General features: G+C 36.1%; 1 protein-coding gene across 13 annotated transcripts in view; it reads left to right on the forward strand.

Moving 5' to 3' along the window:
- Nucleotides 1–25,719, forward strand: part of MCTP1 (multiple C2 and transmembrane domain containing 1) — a 277,914-nt gene that overhangs the window by 158,692 nt on the left and 93,503 nt on the right. For 12 of the 13 annotated variants that reach the window (XM_083816846.1, XM_083816848.1, XM_083816838.1 and 9 more), the window contains 7 exons: nt 415–601; nt 5,586–5,679; nt 17,582–17,684; nt 20,172–20,274; nt 20,655–20,756; nt 21,099–21,173; nt 22,992–23,111. In XM_083816846.1, the coding sequence (XP_083672972.1) occupies nt 415–601; nt 5,586–5,679; nt 17,582–17,684; nt 20,172–20,274; nt 20,655–20,756; nt 21,099–21,173; nt 22,992–23,111 (784 nt within the window). The remainder of the gene's footprint in view (nt 1–414; nt 602–5,585; nt 5,680–17,581; nt 17,685–20,171; nt 20,275–20,654; nt 20,757–21,098; nt 21,174–22,991; nt 23,112–25,719) is intronic. The other variant, XM_083816843.1, reaches the window with a different exon arrangement.

The following is a 25,719-nucleotide window of genomic DNA, read 5'->3' on the forward strand; positions in this document are numbered from 1 at the left end:
GACTTTTACTGTTGTTGGATGAATGGTATTGAAAACATTCATACCAAAACTTACATTTTAAGATTTATACAAGAGGCGAAATTGAAAAGTAAAATTTGCATCTGAGTATGATTTTTTAAAATTCTCTTTGACTGGAACTCAATTAATGCATTTTAGACAACCTTGCTTCCTGTGTTGTTTGTTTTTTTTTTAATCAATATTTCTATTGTTCACATGCATAACAAGTTGCATCTTTGAAAAAACAGCTAACAAGCAAGCAGCATGGGCTGAAACTGAAGAGAAATCCTTTCAGAAGCTGGAAGGAATTCCTATTGATTTGTCTTTGTTTGTTTGTCCAGCTGAATGCCAGTAAGCCAGCATGCTGTTGCTTAATGTGAAGAAAACCGCAGGCTGATGAAAAATGTTTGTTTCTAGGTGCCAGGTCGACCTGTCAACACTAAGTAAAGAGCAAACTCACAAGCTGGAGATGCCGCTGGAGGAAGGAGAGGGATACCTGGTGTTGCTGGTCACTCTGACAGCCTCAGCTGCAGTCACTATCTCTGACCTCTCTGTCAACTCCCTGGAGGACCCGAAGGAGCGGGAGGAAATACTGAAGAGATATGTATGGAGTTCTCTTTTGCCCTCTGTTTGCAAAATGATTGTTTATATGAATAATAAGCATTAGGGAGAAAAGTCCAAATATATCTCTTACATCCTTATCACATTCAGCCTACGGCAGTCATTTAAACTAGTCATTAATATTATTGCAGCTAAAACAAGTAGCATCAGGAAGGCTGCAAATCCTCTTTGTACAGTAAGGTATTTTTTTACCTTAGTAATTGAGCTATTTCATTTGACTCCGTGACATAAAGAAGTTTGCCTTGCAGATCGTTTTTACCAAGTGCGAGATAACTAAGAAGTAATGTAGTGGCTGCACAGTTTCTGGTGGGTGCTTATGCCAACTGATTTGAAGTGCCAGTAGTCTGGGGTTTTTAAGCTTTGACTAAAGAGGAAGAAATTTTTGACTGTACATTAGAGGCTGAAGTAGCATTTTATATCATCAAATAATTGTTTCAAATATTATTTCCATTTCAAAATATTCTGCAGCAAATTATTTTCATTTCCCAGCATCCTCGCATTACACAGCATCTGTGCAATTTTATCAAAGCAACAGAGAGGGGAGCTCTTACTCCAGCATTTGTTAATGCCTGAATCACTAAAAGTAACTGTCTCCCTACACACAGAGAAAGGAGGAAAAAAAAAAAAAAAAGCTATTTCCACTTAAAATTACAAAGCTTTTATTGTACAATGCTGCCAGGTGTTTAGAAAGGCTTCTCTAGACACTCAGCCATTAAACCAAGCTCTGACTAACAAAGAGCCGCTTAATTTTTTTTTAGATTTTAAAATATTCGTATTCCATGACTGACATCCTTTCAATAACAGAATTTAATAAAGATGTACCTTATCAGTCTGTGCAGATAACGTGAAGTGCTGGTACTAATGCTGTACAATATTCTTCAAACAGATTAGCAGTATGTGCGCTTCAGCAAATTTATTCTGGCTATCTCCCCTGAATCAGCTGTCTGCTAATGCTTGTACAACTCATACACCAATAGTGTTATCATAAACACAGTTTAATAGAGGTGACTTAGTGAGGCTAAACATAATATTCCTAAACCAACTGAGAGCTAAGGTATTTTGCAAAATCTTTGAAAAATAATTACAATTAAGAGAATTATTTCACATTTAGGAAGCCACCAAGACAGCCTGTGGGTGTCAGAATGGATCTTTATAAGTATAATAAATTTCTGGTAGATACGTTTTTGAGCTGACATACTTCTAGCTACCAAGTGTAACAATAGCACATTTCTGCGGATTATTGTGTGTGATGATATGATGGGAGTTGAGTGATACTGATGGTTTTGATAATTTAGAAGCAGTATAGCAACATGTTGTGACTGTGTATTATTAATCAGTTTTCCTAAATTCTCATTTTTTTGAGATTTGGTCCCCAGTGTAAAGCATAATTATGTGGAATAAGATTGATCTATTTATTTCCATTGCTTAAATATTCATGGATTTGTGTCTTTTCTTGTATTTACATTAATGTATGCATTTGAAAATATTTGTATCTTTGGAAGATGTTCTTAACTGCAGAAGTATGAATTTCTCATTTGTGTTTTTAAAAATTATAGAATCAATAGACCTTTTGAAAAATCCTACATTTTTTAATTTAAATGACCTGTAGACAGCAGCAGAAAGAAATGGCAAGGATTAAGAAAATTCAAATAGTTTATTTTCACTGTTGTTTGATTTATCTTTGGTATTCATATCTCTACTTCAAAACTGATAGACAGAAGGACTCTGCAGTTACCAAGATGCACTCTTCCCATTCATGGGCTGTATTTTGGAGCTTATTTTTTGTGTTCTTAAAAAAATCCAGCTTCCATTTGAGAAATGTATTTTGCACCCTTTCCGCAGCCAAAAACAGTTAATGAGCTGACCTTGCCATCAGATCAAATAGCCTTGGAAAATGACTCTATTACTGTCATTTAACCATTTGTAGCTGAACATCAGAGCCTTACAAATTAAACAGGCATTACTGTTTGAACCATTATTTTACCACAATTGTCTGAAAAGATTAATTCCTTTTGGGGTGAGGAGGGGGGCGCATTAATGGGTACAGACCAAGAGAGATTGTATGACCTTTTCAGAACGGGTGTGCTGAACCTATGGTCCCCCTTGTCATAGTTTAAAAACCAGAGGAGCTAGTTTAGAGAAGAAGTTGTTAGCATTCCATTTTTATTATGACATTTCACAGTCATCCGATTTAATGTCCCTTGACCAGATTGTCCACCGTGAGACGATGGGCTTGAAATGTTATTTAGAGCATTGATAAAAGGTGAGCAGTTCTAAGATGACAGTGAGTCATAAGGCTGGTGGTGTGACATTAATTTTCTCCATAACAGAGATGGAATAAGACGTCATGGTGACAAGCTGTCAATCAGTACTGGCCCCTCAGTGTATCTCGATGCCATAGGATGGGGTATTGCTTCTCCCATAATAGAGCTGAACTGAGATGCTCTCCCTGACAGCTGCTGCAGCCATACAGAAAATATATTATACAGCCTTTCATTAAAAAAATAAAGAGGACTCATCTCCAGAGCATTTCAATCTTTTCCCATCTATTGAGGGCTGAAAAGATTCACTGCAAATCACAGATTCCTCTGCTATGGAAATTTCAGGCTTCAGAAACCATAGGTTTTTGAGGCCTTCAACAATAATCATAAATAAGAAGACAATATGATCTGATAAATCATTACTTAAAGTTATGTATTTAAAGTAACGTATTAAAGTCATTTGCTTCTCCCAGAGTCTGTGCAGTAGCGCTGTATACATTTTCACTAGTCTCCACTGTCACGGGGTGCACGTAATCTAAACTAGCTGACTTGCTGGAACTAAAGTTCAAAAATAATTGTTCTGTGGGATGCTAACAAAGGTAGCAAAGTGGAATACAGTACCAGTGCCTTTTTGCAGAACATGCAATTTGCTGGGTGAAATTTGGAGAGGGGAGGATGTACAGCATTGCAGGAAAGGGAGCAGTTTTTTGTCCTGGTCTGTGTTTGTTTGGTGTTTTATTTTGCTTTGTTTTTGCTTTGTTTTCTTTTTGAAGCTAGGTGTTTGTTTCAGTCATTGTGAAACACGTAAAACGTGAAAACCTGTTTGTTAAGTCCTTTCACTTTCATCATGGTATTAGAGCAGAATTATCTCCGTTGCAGTACGAGCTCTGATAAGGAGCTTCCAAACCTCGATCATTATTGAAGTAAATGCGAGATGGTGCCAGCATGGATCTGAATTATAACACTGCTATCTGTACCACCACCTCTGCCACTTTCAGCTTGCATGTAAGCACACAAGCAGAGGGTTGAGTGTGTGCTGATTAAAGTTCACCGTCAGTACTTTTAAACCCTATTTCTCATTATAAACCTATTAAAAACAAATAAAAATTATCAACCATTTTCCTGTGATGACATACATGCATATTTGTAAGTATGTTGCACGTGTGGTACTGCGCTTAACTGGGTTCCTCAGGTCAGGATACTAAGGACAAACCTTCACTGTAAACAATAAATAGTCAGTTGGGGCTTCTGAAATTAATTAATCAGATTGTGATTGGGCTGTTAGAATGCCTTGTTGACAGAAAGAGGGAGATGTATATTATACGTCTAACGTTTTAAAGGATTTTATCTATGCATCAGATTTTTGCGACATTTAATATTGCATTTAAGCAGCACCTGTGATTTTTAGATAAGTGATGTTATTGTGGTTGTCCTTAATAGTCAGTTTTGAATTCATAATAAATTTCAGAATTTTTGACCTGGTGTTTACCTGGTGGTCGCATATTCTAGAAATCTAGACATTATGATAAGCAGTAAAAAAAGGTTTCACCTGCTAACATACCTTCACATACCTAATTAAAATATTAGAAATGGCCACGGGAACATTTTGCATTTTTTTCAGATGTTAAAATGTTTAGAAATAAATGTACCAGCTAGCATTTATGAACAGGACTTGCAAAAGTAACCCAAAATTAGGCCACATATGATTATAATTTAAAATGGATTTAAAAATCTAATTTTAGTTTCCTCTTTTGGAGTTCTTCCCATAGGTTATGAAGAAACTAAATGTTAATGTCGTATTTGCTATTAATTGATTGCAAAATCAAAATTGAATTTGATGTACCAGCATTTGAAGTTCTGCAACTTTTAAATTACGTTCAAAGTTGGAGCTTAAAAATTTTGGCATACCATGCCTAGCTGCTACAATACCCCCAGTTTGTTACATTTGGTCATTTGAAAAAACTGAATGCAGCTTCCAAGCAGCTTTATATAACTACATAGGATGAGTAAATGCAATTGTTACTCTGCTCTTTACATATATTAAAAAAGGAAGAAAAATTAGATACTGCAGAAACTGATGGTTAAAAAAAAAAAAGTAAACCCTTTTTTGCTGTGTAATTGAAATTATCTTCTCATTCATTTTTTTCAATCTTTTATTGCCTGTGTTTATTATGAAAAGTGTTAAATTGCTAGAATCCTCTTTTGATTGTTTTTGCTCATATTATTTGCTGCATATATGCTGCATACAGGCTTACATATAATGATCAAGAACAATGAAATTGATACTGGTCCTAAGTCACTGTTCAAAATATTCTTGGAGCCTTCAAAGGGAAAATGTGAGCACAGATTTCACAAAAGTATTCAGGGAGATGAAATGTTTGTATTAATTTTGTTAATACATTGATGTAATTTACAATTGTGATGGAGAGTTGTTTATGTGCTATTAGGGGGATTAAGTCAGTAGAATTAGCATATTTAATCATTTATATTATAATTTTTCCTTTGTGTTTTTGATTGATAAGTTAAAGTTGCAAAATACTGAAAGAAACACCAACAACTGCATGTTTTGCAGAAAATAATAATTAAAAGTGTGAATATGTTAGAATTACACTAACTTATATTTGGGAGAGGGAAGAAGCTACCAACATTGCTTTCATTTTGTCCTTTTTACAATCTAGAATTGTATTTCTTATTATTGTTTTTTAGAGTCCAATGAGGATGTTCCATAACATGAAGGACGTGGGATTTCTTCAGGTGAAGGTCATCCGAGCAGAAGCATTGATGGCAGCTGATGTTACAGGCAAGGACTCATTTAGTTTCTGTGACAGTAAATAGTAGTACTAGGCCTTTTTAAAAGTGATTAAAAGATGGTTAAGTTTATCAAAATATTATTGCCTGCTTGCTTAGTCTCACCTTCTCCTCATTAAAAAGATCCTCAGACATACAAACAAAACTTTTGTAAGCAAGGCAGCAAATCATTCTAATGCTAGTGGACTCCTATGTAGGTTATTTCTGAGAAGGGTGAAATACATATTTTGACCCCATCAGAGGTCCTGCAGAAAGTACTGTATGAGATACTTTTTCAAGATTTCTTTTTCTAATTTGGATTATTTTGTATATTTGTATCTATTAAAGCTGAGTTCAACAGACAAGGGAAATGAAAGATGATAGATATAGATAGAACTTTTTCAGATAGAATTTTAGATAGAATTTTTTGCCAAAATAATTGTTTGGCACCTGCCAGATACATAGCAAGGCTGCTTTTGGTTTCAGATATTTCAAACACATGTAAAGTTTCCTTTAAGTAGTGCTTGTCTGTTTAAAAAGGGAAATAAGAATTTTTATATATTATTTTCTATTTTAAGTTATATAGGATGATTGGATAATTAAACCTGTTTCTTTTCAAAACACAGGAAAAGTATCCCAGCCATACTGAATATATTTCTTCAGAAATATCCAAGTTATGTCCTGAAAGTATAATCACCTTCATACTGCAAAGGTTAAATGGAGCAAAACAAGCTCGTTCTCTGTCAGAAAATAACCATCTTTATAATTTTTTTTAAAGGCAAACTATCCTAATATAGCTCGTTTGAGTGCAATTTGGATGTAAATATTTTACTACAAGAGCAGATATAGATATATAGGATGATACTTTCTTTTAATGGTTTTGTTCAAATTAGCATGAGTACCAGTATTTTTTTTCTTAGACAAGGTAACAGAGTAAACATTTAATTGCTGAAACTGATCTTCCAGTTTGTGGCGCACAAAATAACAGATTCTATTTTTGGGGAGCTTGTAGAAATGCTTCTAAAGATTCCTCACTCTGCTTTGACCTTATAATCCAATGTGGTCTGAACAGAGAGAGAGATTAAGTTATTCAGGGGCAAATGGGATAATTCAGTCCCTGACCTCGTTCAGTCTTCGACTTTTCCAGATCAACATGTCATTTGTGCTGGTTGAACAGATTTTTTGGAAATACATTTGATTCAATTAAAGATGTACAGAGCTACCAAAAATTTTCAGACATTACATTTAGAATGACAGTCAGGAAGACTGGGAAGAACACACAATAACTTGCCCGTGTCCTTAGTATTTTGCTCACTAGCATTTGTACAGTATATATGCTTTTTAAAAAGGCTGTGTATTCTAGATGTAACAGAAATCCATGCAAATGTTGGATAGTAGTATTTGGTATTTTGAAAAGAGGACAATGGGTTCTTATTAATTTAATTTATGTGGGCATGTACAGATAATTTCAAATTAAAATTTAAGTAGTAATATTTACAAGTAGGCATTTGTTGATTGTCAGTAAATCATGTCTGTAAAAACTACCAAAAAAGAAAAAATCCTTCACCTATGTTCAGCTGAGCAATACTTACTAGTCAGTTTAGAGAACACTGTCATCAGTAGTATAACTTGCGCAATTAAGAGTTGCTTATGTGAATAAAAACCCAGGAGTAGTTTGCTCTTCTTAATATATCATTTTTTTCACAGTTAATCTTTTGCCCTTCCCTGAGTCTGAAAAGTAGCTGAAACACCTGTGTTGTACCCGTCTGATTTGCTCTGTTTCCTGTGTGTTGAACATATCCCATTTCACTTTCAGGAATCTTTTCATATGCAGTAATAAATCAAAATTTATTAGTTTGGACTGAATGGATTTTTAAAATCCATAATATTCCATCATTAAACATAAGTATAGATGGAAAAAAGATTTCTGTAATCTTTTAAGTAGTCATCAGTCTTACTACACAGTTACAAAGATATTTTTTTTTCCTTTCAAAACGTGAAATTTTTCTTTTGTTACCATACATTCATTGAGAAGCATTGTAATACTGTATTAACTCTGTTTGAATAAAGAGCAATTGAGACTCCCGTTGAATGAATGAGTAAAAAGCACAAATTACTTTTTAATGAAACCCTCAATTCTCCTCCTTTCCAGAGAGAAAGCCCATAGTCTTGTTCAGCTGAATACTTCTACAGTAGGTCACTTCAGTTAAGCCCCTAATAAACTGTTGATAGTTGAGGGTAGTTTTTTCTTCCGCGTTAATAGCCGGGTGTTGGACGCTGCACTTCAAATCATTAAGGTTAAGACCGATTTTTAAACAGAGGGAGAGGAAAAAAATAGAAGGAAAAAGAGAGTAAGGGTGATGGTTAAGGCCTCATTTTACAACTCCCAGATACACACACATGCACTGAACAAGATGGCAGGGCAGACTGAAATCTCAGTGAAGCCGTGGGCAGGTGAGAAAATGGTCACTACCTGCCCGAAAAGGGGGTGCTGTCTGAATGTGCCATAACTTAGTTTGAACAATATCTGAGAAAAACACGGAGTCAGACTCCTCTTCACTCTGCCCGCTTTCACGGAAATGACTTGCCTAGGAAAGTGAGAGCCACTGAGGAGATGAGAGGTTCCTGATGGGTGCTTGAAGCCTTTCCCTGACTTCAGGGAGCGCTGAAACACAGGGCATCCGGCAGGACCAGGGCCTTGGAGAGTGCTGGCCGGTTTATCAGGACATCTTCCCTGGTTAAAGTGTCTGTTGACATCAGCCACAGAGTACTTTCTGTTGGTAAAACAAAACTCTGCGGTTGTCACCAGTACAAAATCGTGTTCTGTTGGAAATTCTGGTCACAGCAGCTGTTATTTCATATAAAATATTTATATTTTAATGTTGCCTTTTTATATTTTATATTTTAATATTGCCTAATGTTTGCCAAACAAGCAAACATCTATAATCTATCAAATGAAATTATGTTATTGACAATACAGTTTACATTTTGTTCTATTCAGCTAAAAGAAGTTGTATTTTTCCCTCTCCCCCATGTCTTTGCTCTCTTGTGGTTCTTCTGGAAGTCATCCAGCTTTTCTCAAGGGTTCAGCTGCTTGCAGAGCACTGGAGTAGTTGCTTGTATGGCTATGGTGAAGTCCTTTTAAATGAGGAAATATTCTGATAATGCAGTAAAATGTAAGGTATAACGGATTCATCTTGTCAGCTGATCTCTGAAATTAATACACATTCTGTTTACCCAAGCCACGGGATGTTTGGACAGCAATAGACCTTTCCAAAGTGAAATAGTGTCACTTAAAGCAATAAGTAAATTTCTGCTGCAAAGTTGTACATAAGTAGGGTGAGGGGAAACCTGCTATTTTCACAGTGTTTGCCTCTCCTTTTTTGGGGGCATATAGTTTCATCCTTTTCCTGATAACCTGAAATAAAATGTAAAACTCTGCCTTGTTATAGACGAGAAGGCTTCCTTCCTTCCCACCTTCACGGTGGGAAAAGATGTGCTACAGGTTTTATCAGCGTCAGCGCAAGTCCCATTATTTTTCAGGAATAATAGTTAGCAACTCAGATTCATTAGCAGAGCAAAATCTGAGCTCCTCGTGACAGTCTGCCGAGAAAACAGTTTGTTTTGCTGTCTTTGGGCTTTAATTAAGACGTGCTCGATTCTAGCCCCCTCGCCTGCCTCTCGCCCACCCCCACCCCACTTGCTGTGTCACAGACCGGCGATCAGACGCTTTCAGATGGTCCAGCCCATGACTTTGACCTTCTGCGCGGTCCGGCGTTCCCTGGGGAACCGTTCAGCTCATGAGGTCTGATTTCACACTTCCAGGATGCCTCGGCTCTCTTAACAATGACAGGGAGACAAAGCCCTTTAGAGCGGGCCGCATGGGGACTTGTTTAAATTGGAAACTAGAGAGGAGTCAAGGAACAAGGTTACAGGCTACAGAATAGTGCTTTTAATAAAGAGCTCACAGCTCTGGTTCAGCTCAAAGAGGGCTACCTCTGTACAATTAATTGAGACATTTATCTGGAGCATCTTAGGCCTCTACTTTCTCACAGAATTATGTGATAAATATCAGCTAAGAGGCAAATGAGATGTGCATGAAATGAATTTTTAACACTTTGATTACTGTGTCTCCAGTCTTCATTAGAAGTTAATTTATTTGTGTTTCTGACCTCATTATTAATCAGTTTCCTGCATTTTGGGGGGACTACTGAGGTTTCAGAACCTGGTATTTGAAATGCAAGCATAGAAAATGAGAGGTTTTTTTTCTTTTTTTTTTTTCTTTTTAAGTTTTATGTATGGCATTCAGCCTTTCTTTTAAGAAAATTCCATGTTAAAATTTTGATTAAAATATTTGAAAGTGGAATGAAGAAACCAAGGTCGCTAGATGTGCAGAATGTAAATGAGTTTTCTAAAATCTGTTCTACTAAGATGTCTTAATACCTTTTGTGCAAAAATAGTCTTTGAAATTGTTTCTCAAATGCTAGCAAATGTCAGAATGACGTATACAAATGTTAAATTCAAAAAGGTGTGGAAGTCTGTACATATAAAATTGAAGGAATAAATTCAAAGGCCCTTTGGAATTATGGTTCCAAAAGTAATTTGCTCTGTCAATTAGTGCACCCAGACTTCAATATACACTTGAATTATCTTCACAAAGTAATGAAAGCTATGGACACTATTCTCTGGTAGATAAAATCTCGCCTGATCCTGTCCGTATGGTTTACCTGAAGACATCAGTCCAATATCATGTACTGCAAAACTCCTTTTTCTTTCCTAATTAAAGTAGCAGTTTTAGGTTACTAATGGCAAACTCAGAGTTTAAAAGACATTTTCAATTAACCATAACATTTAGAATTAAATATCCAGTGAAATTATTTGAGATCGTTACCATGTTTTCCTGTAAATATTCTGCTGAAATGAGTTGAGCAAGGTTTTGGCACTGCGCTGAATCGCCTGGTAACATGCCTTGAACATTCATGAAATCAGACCGTTGCAATGCTGCCGAAGAGGACTTACCATTTCCATTTTAAAGATGGAGAACTAAGAAAGGTTAACGGACTCAGCTAAGGCCCACAGAGCAAGTCCTTGTCAAAGCTGGCATTTGGCTTGGGTCCTGTGCTTAATCCATTAGATAAGGCAGCTTCTCATGCTATTGAGCCATTCCTTCTCCTGGCCAAAGGTCAGACTGACTGCTCTGTTGCAGGCAGCTGGCTGGCAGGGAGCTTGGAACAACATTAGTGACATTAGCGTCTGCATGAGTGGCACTGCCCCCCAGAGTCATGAACTGGCTGTCTTGTCTTCCCAAAAAATAAAGGCATTTTTTGGCTGCGGGGACTTAGGTCTGTAATGGACAGGCATGGCCAGCGTTAGGGGAGAACCATAATAACCTATGAAATATTCAAACAATATTTCAGCTTTTATAACCAAGTTAAACTTGGATTAGTTTTATGAAATTGTGTCTTATGAACTTGACTTTTAGAAGCAGAAATGGAACTGAAATCTACTATTGAATCTTGAAACTATCCAAAATGTCTTTAGTAGTCTTTCTGATTCTAGTTCAGTTTTGATACTGTAGTTTGAACAATACAAAAAATCATGTAATGTTTAGTCTGGAATAAGACTTGTGGTCTACTTACAATCGTAGCAAACACTGAAGTTGGGTTTCTATCAGCTTATATAACTTTATGGACTGACCAGTAACAAGTAAATGTTAGATTCCAATCTACATTTAACCTGCCACATGGTTATTTTTTCTTTTTTCTTTTTTTTTTCTTTTTTTTTTTCTTTTCTTTTTTTCTTTTGGAAACAAAAAATGAAATTAGGAAATTGTTTCTGGGTGTATACTGAATCAATGCATACTTTTTATAGCCACAGTAGAAACATCTCCACAGGACTCACAGGGATCTAGCCCCATGCTATCTGCAGACCCTCGTGAGTTAATCCTTACGTAGTGCATTAAGTTTTCAAGGGACAGGTAGGTCTGCCATATACTTCATGGCCTGAATCTACTCTGGAAACCAATTGCATCAGTGATAGCTGGTTGTAAGAGTCAATGGCAGCTCTGACTAGGAAAGAAAAAGTCATTGCGTGATGGCTGATGGTCTGTTTTTTTTTTTTTATTTTCTTTCCTACAAGCTGATTTCTCAAAGACTGAAAACAGAAAAGCATGATGTTAGGTGCACAGGTGTTTTTTTCCTGTCTAAAGCAGGTAATTATCTTACTGCATAAAATATGGATGTTGCCATACGTTTAATTACTTAAGTCTGCCTTTTTACAGTATTATCTGAATAACATAGAGCTGGCATGCAGTTTTCTGGAGACAAATGCTTACATTTAATAGAGCTCTATAATGAAAGAATATCAGAGTTGAAGTTGTACAAAACATGGAAAGAAAGAAATGTAAATTTAAGCTCTGATAGGTTTTTATCAGGGAAAAGTATTTGTGTATAAGTGGAGCCAGAAAGTGAGCATGGAATTACAATGATGTTGAACTGAAGTCCCTATTTGGAAGAATTACTGGGAAGATTTTTGCTGGGAAGACAGTCTACAAAGAATAATAAAAAAAAAAACATTGGACAACTTTGTTCCTTGGAGACTATTGAAGGGCATATCTGTTTAACTTGCCCATAAATACAGATTATATTGTATTGCAATCTGACAGCTCTAACATTCAGGTAAAGTTCATAGTTATATATATAAAAGATACTAGCATCTGAATTGGTTGCATCATTCCATCTGTTGTGAAGGAAGTGGTACTTTGGAAGCTGAATTTGGGGTGAAGTCCATGCTGTTGTCTTAGCAGAATTTGTTGCCCCCTAGAAGTGACATCCTGGACAGGCTGTGGCTCACCTCAAGCCTGGAGGATAAGCAGCAGTGGCACATGGCTGTGAGATGGGTGCCCCACATAAACTTCTGTCAGGCCTAGGACATCAGTGCTTAAGAGTCCACAAGTTACCTGGCATCTTTTATGCTTGCTGATGAGCTCCAGCATAACGAGTGAGCTGATCTAGGAATGCAGATATCCAGTGGTCTGTGAATGGGTGAAATGGGCATTTCCTCAACTTTCCTAGATGCAGAACACAACAGAACTGTTAGGTAATGCGGTGCTGTAGCTACTTAAGAAAAAAAAAATCAGAAGATAAAATAATTTAGAGGTTAAGGTTTTGTTGTTTTGATTTTCTAAGTATTTTGAGAACCAATTCAAAATTGTCACTATTTAAGTCTTTTTAAAGGTGAAAAAGAGCTCTGTATGTACTTGCAGGAGCAGAAGAGTTGTTCCAGTCACCAGCATTCTGAACTTCACGTAATGAATCTGATCTACAAACTTACAAAGACTTTCTAGACCATGTGGGACTAAGACTGTTGAAGCAAGTAACAACTAAGATCTCTTTAGTCCCAGATTAACCTCCCTTGCAGTTTAAGCATTGCTGTAGAACTGGACTTTTGCTGGTGATGAGTTTTCAGTTCATCTAGGGCCATGTGGTAGTTCTGAGAGACCAGGTGAGAGGTAAAAGACATGTTTTAAATAATGCATTTATAGTGTGCCACATGAGGAATGCAATGTTGATTGAAGTAAAATACTTCACATAGACCTAAGCGAAGTAATCTCAGATGGCATTCCAGTCTTGCTGACTGTCTAAACATTACGTGCAATATAGCATAGCACAAACAAGGATATCTGCCAAAGTAGATGCAATCTCTGTTTTAATGAATAAAGCGGGAGACTGCAAAAGATAAGGAGTTCTTTATTTTTTTTAAGCAAGAGCTTACATTGTGAAGTAGAATATCTTCTAGGTGTAATTCTCAGGTAGTATGGGTCTGCAATGTCTAAAGAGGGGAAAAGGGTGAGAAAGATCCATCAAAAGAAAAACTGATTTCTCTTCCGGACTACCATGAGTATTATTTAAATTAGCACTTTATTTCCATCGTTTTAGGAGCCCTTAGGACTTTACAAGTAGAGTCCAAAAAGCATGAAACATTACAGCAAGAAAGTGGATTAATGAGATTTGTTTGACTTCTTATTGAGGTTTACTGCAGGTTTGATTTCAGTTACTGGGAAGGTGTACTTCATTGGTTTTATTACCTACTTGTCTTACGAATTCCTTCAAACAGTGCCAAGCATAATAGTGATTAGTCCCACTGAGGTCATGGGATTACTCAAAATCATAGGTGCTGGTTTCAGTGGAGCTGGGGGCATGCTATTAACGTGTGAATTCCTTAAGTAGAGGTGGTGGTCTTGCACAGCACGGAGCCCACACGTTTAGGGCTATATTTGGATGCAGTTTGTGGATGTCATCCTGATCGATAAATTTAAGTACCTCTAAAGTGATCAAATCAGAGGCTGGAGGCCTACAAAAGGCACAGAGCAGCCTCAGTAAATACATAGGTTTGGGTAAAATTTCTTAACATATGACAGGTTATGACAGGTGGTAATATATGACAGTCATGATTCAGTTTGTAGTGAAAAGCGTACATGTGATGATGATATAATTTAGACTGATGTAATTGAGCTTAGGCAGCACAAGTCTAATTGAAAGTTTTAAAGTTTACTTTTAGGACTGCTAGATGGATATCAAATTTCTGAACACGCATGACTTTAATACTAAAATGAAAAAAAAAGCATTTTTTTTTTCTTCTTAAATTGCCACTTGCATTAACTAGACAGAATTTGTCTGAGGTTGGCTTGGTTAGAGCATGTGTTGTACTTAAGGTAATGGTTTTGAAAAGTGCAGTGATGAATATATGTTGTAAGTTCTTGGATTTCCTTAGTCCTAGAGACTGAGGAGACATAAGATGCAGTCTTTTATATTTTAATGTTCTTTTAAGACTTTCATTAGGAATGTTCCCATTACTTTAAACACTTGCAATGCAGGAGGTTGCCATGGCTGTCAGTGAGAGGTAAGATTGTAGTTGTTCTTTCTAATAATGAAAACTTGAAAGATGACAGATGGATGTGAGTTTCACTAAGTACTTGTACATTTCTCTGGCTTTGTCTTTCTGGATCATGTTCACTTATTTGGGTTGGTATCCAAATAACATTTGCACGTACCATATGTTTAGCATGTCAGCTAAGAGTGTTCTTTCAGATACCCCGCTTAGTTATGAGCGTTTTAGCATACGGAAGGAGTGCCCATAGGCGATGGTGAAGGGCCTTGCAGATGGGAACTTCATAGCCTCCTCATATGGTAAAAGCAGTGTGCCTTAGTAAGGATATTCATAGCAAGGAAACTTCTACTTGGGAACCAACGTATTTGGGCCTTACTTTGTACCATCTCATAATATTTCCTTTTGTCAATATCTCAAACTCTTTTCAACTTATTTCAGGGGGTAGGGGAGAGACTTGAAAAGCTGAGCATGAGAGGGATTCTTTTATTTCTGATAACCATTTGACTTTGGTTTGATTGAGGACCTCTGTGATTAATGATACATATTATATAGTGTTCTTAAATGGATTTATGTTCATATAAATATATAAAGAGAGTCACTGAAAAAGTGTGTGTCAACAGATGCAGGAAATAAATTAATCTATTAAATACTTCCCCTTTTTTTACAGACAGGACCTCTAGACACTCTAGCAAGTTTTTACTGTATCTGTATACAACTAATAAGCACAAATCACATTTCCCTGTCATATGCAAATATGACTGATGATGCTGTGAAAAAGGAGATAACACCTCGCTCACCTTTTGTGTCAGTTCTGCCTTGTTACTCTAACTATCTTGTGGTTTATGATAATTTTTTTCCAAATACTGAAATCTAGAGAAGGTAAATAAATATGATTTTTTGAAGTTTCCTACAACTATTTAGGCTTGTTATGAAGCAGGAAAACATCAAGCAGGAAAACATCATATATTCATCTCTGGTGACTAATAAGTTAGTCCTTTTTCACGTTTAATGGGAAAGATTCAGTGATACTCTGTTTTCGAGAGAAGGTAAACGTCTGTTCTAACTGTAATTTACAATGCATTTAAAACAATTATTCTTTATCATTAAAGTTAATAATATGCACATTAACCTCTGATGTAGTCTGAATCAATATTGTAGTTTGGAAGATCTGACCCCTGGACAGCTTTGTCTAAATATTGATTTCATTGTCATTTGAATAAGGTATGAAACAAATTACATGCCTCCCTAATATCATTAATGTAGACCCATTGAGCTACTCAGTTTATGGCTTCTTATAATACATGACATAGCATGACGGAATTATTGAAGACACTGTGAAATGCAATTGCATAGTGTGCTAGATTTGATTGTGGAAGGCCAAAGCCAACACTCCGTAAGTTTTAAACACTTTGCCATCCAAAGAAAGTCCAGAGACGTGAATGCTCTACTCTCTAGTGTGCAGTTCAGTTGTTAATTTCTGACAAAGTTTCCTCGGGTTCTGGAAGTAGCAATTTGTTTTCCAGCTTTGTACTAATGTATTTGTAGCCTTAAATGAAAATAATACGTGCCCTTGTATGCTGTGCCAAAGGTGAAGGTAAGCAGGCACAGAAGTCAGCCAGGCTAGAACTACTGACATTGTACAATGTTTAAATTTGCCTTTAGCATACCTGGTTGTCTATGAGTTTCATTTTGCTAATTGATAGGACAGCAAAATGATAAGCATTGGATTGTTCCTTTCAGTTACTGGATAAAAACAAAATAGGTAGGAAGGATCTCTCTGTTTGGCTATTACTATCATTATTTAAATATTAGTTAACTATTTTTTTCGCTTTATCAGCTCTTTATTGCAACCGTGTTCTCATCATTCCCCCTCATGTTTTTTTTTTTTTTTTCTCTTCCTTTCTTTCTTCTTCCGTCTTTGGGAAGGCCCTTTTTTACATGGCTGAACTGTTGCTAAACATGAGACTCAGATGTCTAATTTCTTTCTTCTCCTTTCCAAATACAAATCCTGGCTTTGTAAGAAAAAGCTTAGTGTAACTTGTACATCATCCCCCTAAAATTTTAGTCTGGGTGATTTTTTCTCCTGTCTCTTTGGTTGGTAGCTGAACACAGCTCACCTTTACTCGTAAGCTGCCACACATTTAGAGGCACACACACGTACTTTCTTTACCCATTCCTTCTCTTTAGATTAAAAAAAGAAAACAAACAAACAAAAAATGTCTGTATCAGTCAATCATACAATTTCCATTATCTACATATTACACTTTTAAAGCATCATCTTCGTACTTTTATCTGTGGTGGCTTTCACGCTGGGGGACCTTCTTGTAAATATGTGCAAAGCTACTTCATTGTGCATTAATGTATACAAAAATCTCAACCACATTTGAGCTTCTGCTGTGCTGAGACTGCAGCCCATCATTCCAGCTGATATTTTCTCATTGTTTAATTGTACTTGCCTATTTTCTCTCTTTTGTTAGGCTTTTATCTGAAACTGTCTTTAAGTCTTTTTGATTTGGGGAAAAGGATTTGTGCAGCATGAAACATGTAGAACATAGTAATCTTTGGATAAGTATCATGGGTGCTATGTTATTACAAATAATATGGAGTAATACTTTTTCAACATATAAAAATGCTCTAATAATGTTATAATTGCAGTCAACATAGTTTTGGCACAATTAAAGTATAGTTCTCTTAGCTGTGTCAGAAGGGCGCTTGGCACCTTTTAGGAACATACTGGTTTTGATGAGATAAAAACTATATGGTAATTTTTTTCTTTTCACTTTTCTTTTTTTTTCTCCTTTCCTTTTGCCTTTACAAAAAAAATGTTATTTTACTGAAGAATCTTAATAGATTACAAGGATGATCAGTCTGTTATCATGATCTTGAATAAAATGCAGACCACAGGACTTAGCTGAATTGATTCTTCATTGACTTAAAGTTTAGAAAAACAAACAATTTTGATTTAGAAGTTGCTCATGGTGTATTTTCTCAGTTCATAAAATTTGTTCCAAATTCTCTCTTCATAGGTAAAAGTGACCCATTTTGTGTAGTTGAACTGAATAATGACAGACTGCTGACACATACGGTCTACAAGAACCTCAATCCAGAGTGGAACAAAATCTTCACATTGTAGGTGTTTTGGTTTTGTGAGTGTTTCATGGTGGTTCTTTTGTTTTGTGTTGTTTTGTTTGTTTGTTTGAAGGGAATATATGTGTAAATCAAAGGTACCTACCTCAAGTTCCAGTGAAAGTAACCAATGATGACATACTGCCATTTCTAAACCACACAGCTGCACACTTTTTTGAGGGTTAAAAACATGAAAAATAAAATAGAGAAAAGGCAACATTTACTATTTAAAAGGTAAAAAAGCAAGTTTATTTCTTGTAAACCAGAAACGAGACATACTGAGCATTCCAGACTTCTTCTATCTTCAGTGGAGTTTCAAGGGCTTACTACTGTGGTTTTGGCCCTGAAGTTTGGGTGGAAAAAAGATTCTGTGACCTTCAGTAAAATGTGGTTGTTAACCTTAATGAACTACTCAAAAACTATATAAAGGAATGAATTTTAAATGCATTCATGCTTTTCTGAATTATGGTCTTTGAATTTTGCATTTGTAATTTCTATTTGCCAACTGCACTTCTCACAATATAATGTTGCTATTGGGCAAAATGAGGTCTTAAGTGTTTAGTTTATTGGGAAGTGATGCAGTTGTCTTCTTTTTTCTCTTTTTCTCTTTTTCTCTTTTTCTCTTTTTCTCTTTTTCTCTTTTTCTCTTTTTCTCTTTTTCTCTTTTTCTCTTTTTCTCTTTTTCTCTCTTTCTGTTTCTTTTTCTTTTTCTTTTTCTTTTTCTTTTTCTTTTTCTTTTTCTTTTTCTTTTTCTTTTTCTTTCTCTTTCTCTTTCTCTTTCTCTTTCTCTTTCTCTTTCTCTTTCTCTTTCTCTTTCTCTTTCTCTTTCTCTTTCTCTTTCTCTTTCTCTTTCTCTTTCTCTTTCTCTTTCTCTTTCTCTTTCTCTTTCTCTTTCTCTTTCTCTTTCTCTTTCTCTTTCTCTTTCTCTTTCTCTTTCTCTTTCTCTTTCTCTTTCTTTTTCTTTTTTTCTCCTTTCTCCTTTCTTTCTTTTTTTTTAATCCCTGTGTTATTTTGAACACAGTAAAAGGTTCTGACAAAGTAGAAAAAAGTCTTCCACAAACAAAATGTTCATGTTATTTGTCTTGCTCTGTTGCCTTTTTTTTTTCTTTCTGTCTGTTGGAATGTTACATCAGTGAGTAGAAAACTGATCAGCTGCATGTTTCTCTGCTGCTGAAATCAGCTAACAATCCACTGAAAAAATAATAGAGCTTTTAGCTTTGTGTACACTTATCTCACTTTAGCATAAGTGAAAATGCTGTTATGCCATTGATCTTAAATCACAGTCTGATTTTAATCTTCATATTTTTTTCCTCTAAGTCTGTCACTCATATGCTTGGCATCCGCAGCCTTCCTTACCCTGCAGTTGGCTCTCAGGAATGAACTCTGAACAAAAGAAAAACTCTCACAATAGTTGTACTTCCCATTAGCTTATTAACATAGTTCTCATTTGTGTATCTGTACAAACATGCTAATTTCTTCATTAATTTATTTTTAATTATCTATTAATAGAAACGATAACTAATCAACCTCCACTGCTCAACAGTGTTCTCTGCATAAGGAGTTGCCTGCTTTCATACAGGACAAAAGACTAATCAGGAATTAAATAGAAAAACTCAAAAGACCTTCAAGGAAAGTTTTCACCTCTCTTACACACATATCTGCACAGACTATTTTGCTTGTCCTCAAATGTGTTATTTAATTTTGGACTAGCAATGCAGTTTCCTCTGGAGGCACATATTTTAGTGAAGCTGAAGTGCTTTGCTTGAATTCATATTTCCTGGATCAGCTGTTTGATCAAAGACGAGTTCTCTCAAACAATTTTGGTATTTTCTCTCTGCATAAGGAATGTGATTTTTTTCACTTGAGAGTTTGCAATGTACAGCGACATTTGTTGTCCACGGTGGTGGAGTGTTTAATAGCTTGCAGGCAAAAAACAGAACTAGCTGAAAAACACGTCATTTCTTATTTCTTGTTCCTAAGTTGTTGTAATGACTGCTGTGTGTTTGTAGTTAAGCAAGGATTTTAGAATTAAAGAGCTCATTCTCTTTACAAGGATGCCTCGTGTAGCTGATGATTGTTTTCATTTACAAGCCTGCAGACAGCACAGTGTTTGCAGTAGGATTTGCTGCAGAGGTAGCAGTGTTCAGGGTGGCTGTGAGTCTCAGCCTGCTGCTTGCCGTGGTAAATCCCCAGTGCTCCTCCGCGCTGGCTCTCCTTGCAGCTCACGCAGCGCAAATGCCAGGTAGGAAATTTAAAGCAACATCCTTCAGAAAACTTCTGCTGGCAAAGCCTTGCAGAGCGCAGTTGCTGCAGCTCCTGGAGAGAGCTGGGGTTACATGGAGGGAAGCCTCATTTTCTTGGATTTTGTTCTCTGCTGTGGCTTGGAAAATATACACAAGTTTCTGGTTTTGCTAACCTCTCGCGCTTTTGTCCTTGGTAACTGCTGGTGTAGGTGACTTCTCTCCTCCATGTGTGCTTTTCCCTCTGTAGCAATATTAAAGACATCCACTCGGTGCTTGAAGTGACAGTTTATGATGAGGACCGCGATCGGAGTGCTGACTTTCTAGGCAAAGTTGCGATACCACTGCTGTCTGTAAGTTTCATTCACCTGACACACCAGTCTGTATTCTTCCTGCTGAAGGGGGGAGAATGAGAAAAAAAAAAATAGAAGAAGAAGAAGAAGGAAAAAAAAAAAAAGAGAGAGATTTGCAGCTCTGTGTCTGTCATTTCTCAACCAAGGTCTGTAATAAGAACACTAAAATTTTAACATACTCCATTCACGGCCATGTTGAATCCCATGATAGTTAATTTTTCCTGACAGACTCGGTCCTGGTAATGAACAGGTACTTGTCAGACTTGCCACAGTTGTTTTGGGTTCTCTGTCAGTTTCAGCAGCTGGGGGTCAGGGGTCACCGGGGGGGGGTATTCAGTGGAGACCGCGAGACAGACGGCTGTCATGTCCTTTTCCTGCAGATTCAAAATGGTGAACAGAAAGCCTACGTCTTGAAAAACAAGCAGCTGACAGGGCCAACAAAGGGGGTCATCTATCTTGAAATAGATGTGATTTTTAATGCTGTAAGTCTTAACTTTGGCTTTTTTGTACTGCTAAAGAGTTCAGTTTCATGAAAGCTTTTGTTCACGATTTGTAGAGAATTTCTGTCATTCCTCATTTTCTCTAAACCTTGATGTATACCACAGAATACTCTTCTGCCAATGCCTGGCACACCCACTCTTTTTGTTGCTGCTGCTGCTATTGCTGCTAATGCATGAAGCAGCAGCCCTTGCCTCTGTGTGCATCTGTGTGTCCTGGGCTTGGCAGCCGTGACTTTGAAACTTCATAATTTTTGCAAATCGGAGCATGTGTTATTAGTAAGGAGCGAGTAAGCTTGAAATATTGACACACATTTTAATGCGTAGGTGAAAGCCAGCATACGAACCTTAATGCCCAAAGAACAGAAGTACATTGAAGAGGAAAACAGACTGTCTAAACAGGTAAAGAGTAAGGAAACACTAATCCTTTCCAAAAGCCTTAATATCGAGTGTGCACATCTAAATATCTGGTATTGCGCTGCTGAGGGTAAAGAATAACATTTTCATTACCTGTTTACAAAAGAATATGATAGGTAGAAAGGGACAGAAACAAAATACGTGGTTTTATTGTATCTCTTCTCTATAAACTGCAGCTTAATTTCCGTGAAATACGTGAATAAGAACACAGTTGAAACCATCAGGTTCCACACATATCAGATTATAGTGCAGGTGCATGTAAACTAAGTCTTGCATAAATTTTTGCAGTTAACCTTGACCTGAAAGATCTCAATTTTTGTGTATGGTAGAGACTCTTTCAGCATTCTGTAGCCAAATTTTGCACAGCTTTATGGAGTAAGGTTTGAATCTCAGGTGGAAGCAAACTAAGACTCCTTATCACTTTTGAGAGCCATCTGGGTAGGAAATGTGTGGACCCTATTTCTTTTTTCTTTCTTTTTTTTTTTTCCTGATTATTTGCCACTGATAGTTTTAACAGTAAACACATCTTACTTTTTTCTGCATTTCAATTGCTTTTTTTCAGTTTTTCATGTTACATGAATGATGTATTTTATATGGAGAGAACAGAGCTTTTGACTGAATTGTGGCAACAGGATTTTTTTGTTTGCAGTGAAAAGACAAAAGTCTTGAAACTGATTTTTATTTTGTAGAAAACTTCTGGCTTGAGTATAATCTATCTGCTGGATGAATTGTGAATGCGTTGTTTGATGTGTTTCGTTAAAAAGAATATTTATTTCTTTACTCTTGGGAGTAAAGAGTTTACTAAACCTGCATTTTTCACTGTTATGCCAGCAAGGAAACAAGAAGGCCTTTTATTCAAGATTCATTCTTCTCCCCTCTTTGATAACCAAAAATGGCATTGTGCTTTCTGCAGATGGCAAGAGGAGTAAACTTTAAATATCCACTTGGTGGTTTGTTTTTCCTTTTAGCTTTTCTGGAATATCCGACCACAATACCACATGTAGAAAAAAATAAAATAAAAATGAATCTTTACATATGACTAATGCAGTAGCATTTCAAACTATCCAGATGTTCTGGGAGAGAGCACATCTTACCTACCTAGCACTTTATATGCCATTCAATACAGAAATGGAATGATTCACTGGTTTGTTTTCTTCTTTTGGTCAGGTGTATTGCCATTTTAGTGGATTTAAGGGTAATCTTCTGAATTAAACCTAGCCCTGTAATATTTCATCTTGATAGAGATGCAGTTAAAGTTACTTTGATAGATACTTAAACCACACATGGTGATCATGTGAAGTTGTTGCGAAGGAGGAAAATTGGATGTAAAGAATATGTTTGATCTTACAGCAGTGATTTTGCATGTCAAGTTAGCATCCTACTGCATCTTCTTATTAAGAAAGGACAGAATTTTCTAAGTAATTAAGAAAGGGGAAAACCTTGCCTGTTTAATAAAACTCTTGATATCTTAATAACAAAATAATTCGTGACATTTCTCAAGTAGCTTTTAAAAATAGATCTCCAGTTGTCACAAAGTTGTGCGAGTGAAGACAACAATTTGTATATAGTTTAGAACTAAATTCAGCAAATAACAATGATACATTTAGATAAATTCTCTGTCTTCCAAGTCTCTAATTTTAAAATACTATTCTCTCTCTGTGAGATAGAGCTTAACCTAGACAGTTTACCATGATATTTTTTCTCAACCTTTACCCAAATTAACAATGAGAATATTATAAACATGAACCTCTTCTGAAGCTTTTGAGGTTTTGAAATATTTTCATTCTTTCACCTTTTTACCAGCTGCTGTTGAGAAATTTCATCCGCATGAAACGTTGTGTCATGGTGCTCATAAATGCCGCCTACTACATTAACAGTTGCTTTGACTGGGATTCACCCCCAAGAAGTCTTGCTGCTTTTTTGGTATGATCTTCTTTATATTACTGTTAATCACCTTTGTGTTAAAGACCAAGAGATGATACAATCTTGATGTAGGCGTTCCTGAATTCTTTTCATTTAAAGTTTTATTTAAAACTATGAGGATATCACAAATCATTTTTATTCACATTTTTTAAAAGTACAGAGTTGTAAAATGTCACACAAACAATATGATCTTTTAAAAATATTTATAATTGTACAAATGGAAGTATGTGATATGACACAGTACAGTTGGTAAAGTATGGGATGATACATATTGAGCTTCTCACACGTTACTTCTGTTAATTTTTGCTTGTTCCCCTTGTATAATGTTTATATTTTTATAATTTGCTTTTATTGTTTAATACAGGTGCTTTTGCATATCACAGGCATAATATTATTGTTATTTTGTCTTCTACATACCGATATGCTACACCTGTAACTTCTGTAGAAGTACAAACTCTGGACCCAAGTAGGCGCTTGATTACTAAGAATTAATATCCTTGGCTAGATTAAAGACAAACAAACAAACAAAAAAACAACCAACCAACCAAACAAACAAAAAACTTTAAAATCATTAGTGCAAACAAACCTTTTAAACATCAAGCTCTGATCATAGCTCAGTTTTTAGTAAATTTGGTTTTAATAATTTAAATAAAACTAATATGTCTTCATAAACATTACCATCATTAATATTAACCTTTGTGCTCATACTAAATTTGGAAAATTCCAAGCTTTATCACAGATTGTGTTTCTCAGATGAATGTCTTTTGATTTTAATTTTCAAAACTGTATAAGCTACAAATGAGACCAGAGTTCCTGTTTGTTTGGTTTTTGCATATGGGAGTTGCACGAGGAGTTAAAATGTATGCATGGTTATGCTTTCTGGAACATCCAGATTAATGAAATTGGCCGGAATACTGCATTTAGGAACTTCTTCATCAGAGATGTGAACAGAGAATGTTTCTGATGTTGCTTTGAATAATTATAGTGAAAGTGTGGTGATGCTGCTAGAGCTTAGGTGCCTGCAGCTTGGGTCTCTGGAACTTGCAGAAATCAAACTAGGCATTGGAGCAGCAAAACAGGATACTTTGGAGTATATTTAGCTTAGGATGACCAAAATTTCATTGGAAAATGCATTGCCTACATAAAACTCATATGCTTATGCTGCTATTACTGCTCCAGTTTGTAAATATTCATCAGTCCAAGAGCATTTTTAAAATGCATTTGGAACACCTACCTGTAGAAGAAAAGAGAAATGGAATGACATGCTGTTCTTTGTGGCAAATTAAATTATTTCTTTCTCTTGGTGCACTGCTGTGGCCATGCAAAAAGATGTGTTGCTATTAAATCATGGTGGTTTCTGATCATAGAACACATTCAATGTGATAGAGAGTAGCTGGAAATGCATAGGCACAGAATTTGAGTGGAGTGGGCTGTAGGGAGTGTACTTTATTATTGTAGTTATAGAGTGTTGCAGTAGAATTTTGTTCCTGATTATACGTATATAAAAAGCTATTTGTGTTGTTGTTGTTGATTATTTAGTTTTCTTTTAGTATTTATTTTGCTGTGTGATAGTAGAGGATGTATTATTGTCAGTGTCAGTACTGTGGCTTCATCAATATGCTCCTGATCTGCATCCAGAAGTTTTATCTGTGCTTCTCAAGCTGATGTTGTTCTGTCCAAAGATCACATCATCCCTCTGTTGGACAAAACATCCATAGCGCATTTTTTATTAGCTAAGCTGTATCTCCATGAACTTCTATCATGATTGTAAAGCTTGAATTTAGCTGGTTTCTGGAGTTTCAAGAGGTATTATGGGTCCTTGAAAAATCTCGTATCTTTCATGGGAGTGGTTCACTTTCACATGTAGTACTGAGTTGTGCTTGCACACAGGTTATGCTGCAATTCAGTAGGTTTTATAAAAAAGCTGTACTTGTATGTATCATTTTCATCACTTCAAGAGAAGATACGATTTATATAATAGTGAAGTTGTCTCCCAGAGGTTAGAGAATGTCACAGTGAAATGTCAGTCCCAGAAAGGAGATGAGAAATAGGCCATTCTGTAGGTTTCCAGCTCTGTAGGCAGACTAATAAATAATGTACTAGAAGTAAACTTTTAAACTAACCATTTCTTCCTTCTTGTTGGATTTGAAGGCATACATTGACAGATGATATCACAACAGTGACTTACATCCATTTCACATAAGTTAAATATGTGAGCGTTGATTTTTCAGACCTCATATTGCCCCAAATTCTTAGAGTGACACTTACAGGCACCCTTTTCTCATACCTTACCCCATGTCTTTGCTTTCCAGGGGGGCCCCTGCTACACAAGACCACATGAGAAGAAATTCTGGTTGACTAGCTCAGTTTTCACAAATATAATGGGTTAGTTATAATCAGAGAGAAGTCCTGGAAAGTCAGACTGCTCTTGGAAAATGACAGAAAGCCTTGATTAATATGGTGACTCTATAATAAGCTACAGTTGTCTGCTTTATGCTCTTTGCACACTGAAGTGTTCACTGCAGTTTCTTTTAAAATCATTCTTCTTGGAGAGTCACAATGTTAGCAGGAAACACTAAAAGTGCTGGTTATTTATACTCCAGAACTT

The sequence above is a fragment of the Anser anser genome (genome assembly GCF_964211835.1).
Source record: "Anser anser genome assembly, chromosome: Z".
NCBI lineage: Eukaryota > Metazoa > Chordata > Aves > Anseriformes > Anatidae > Anser > Anser anser.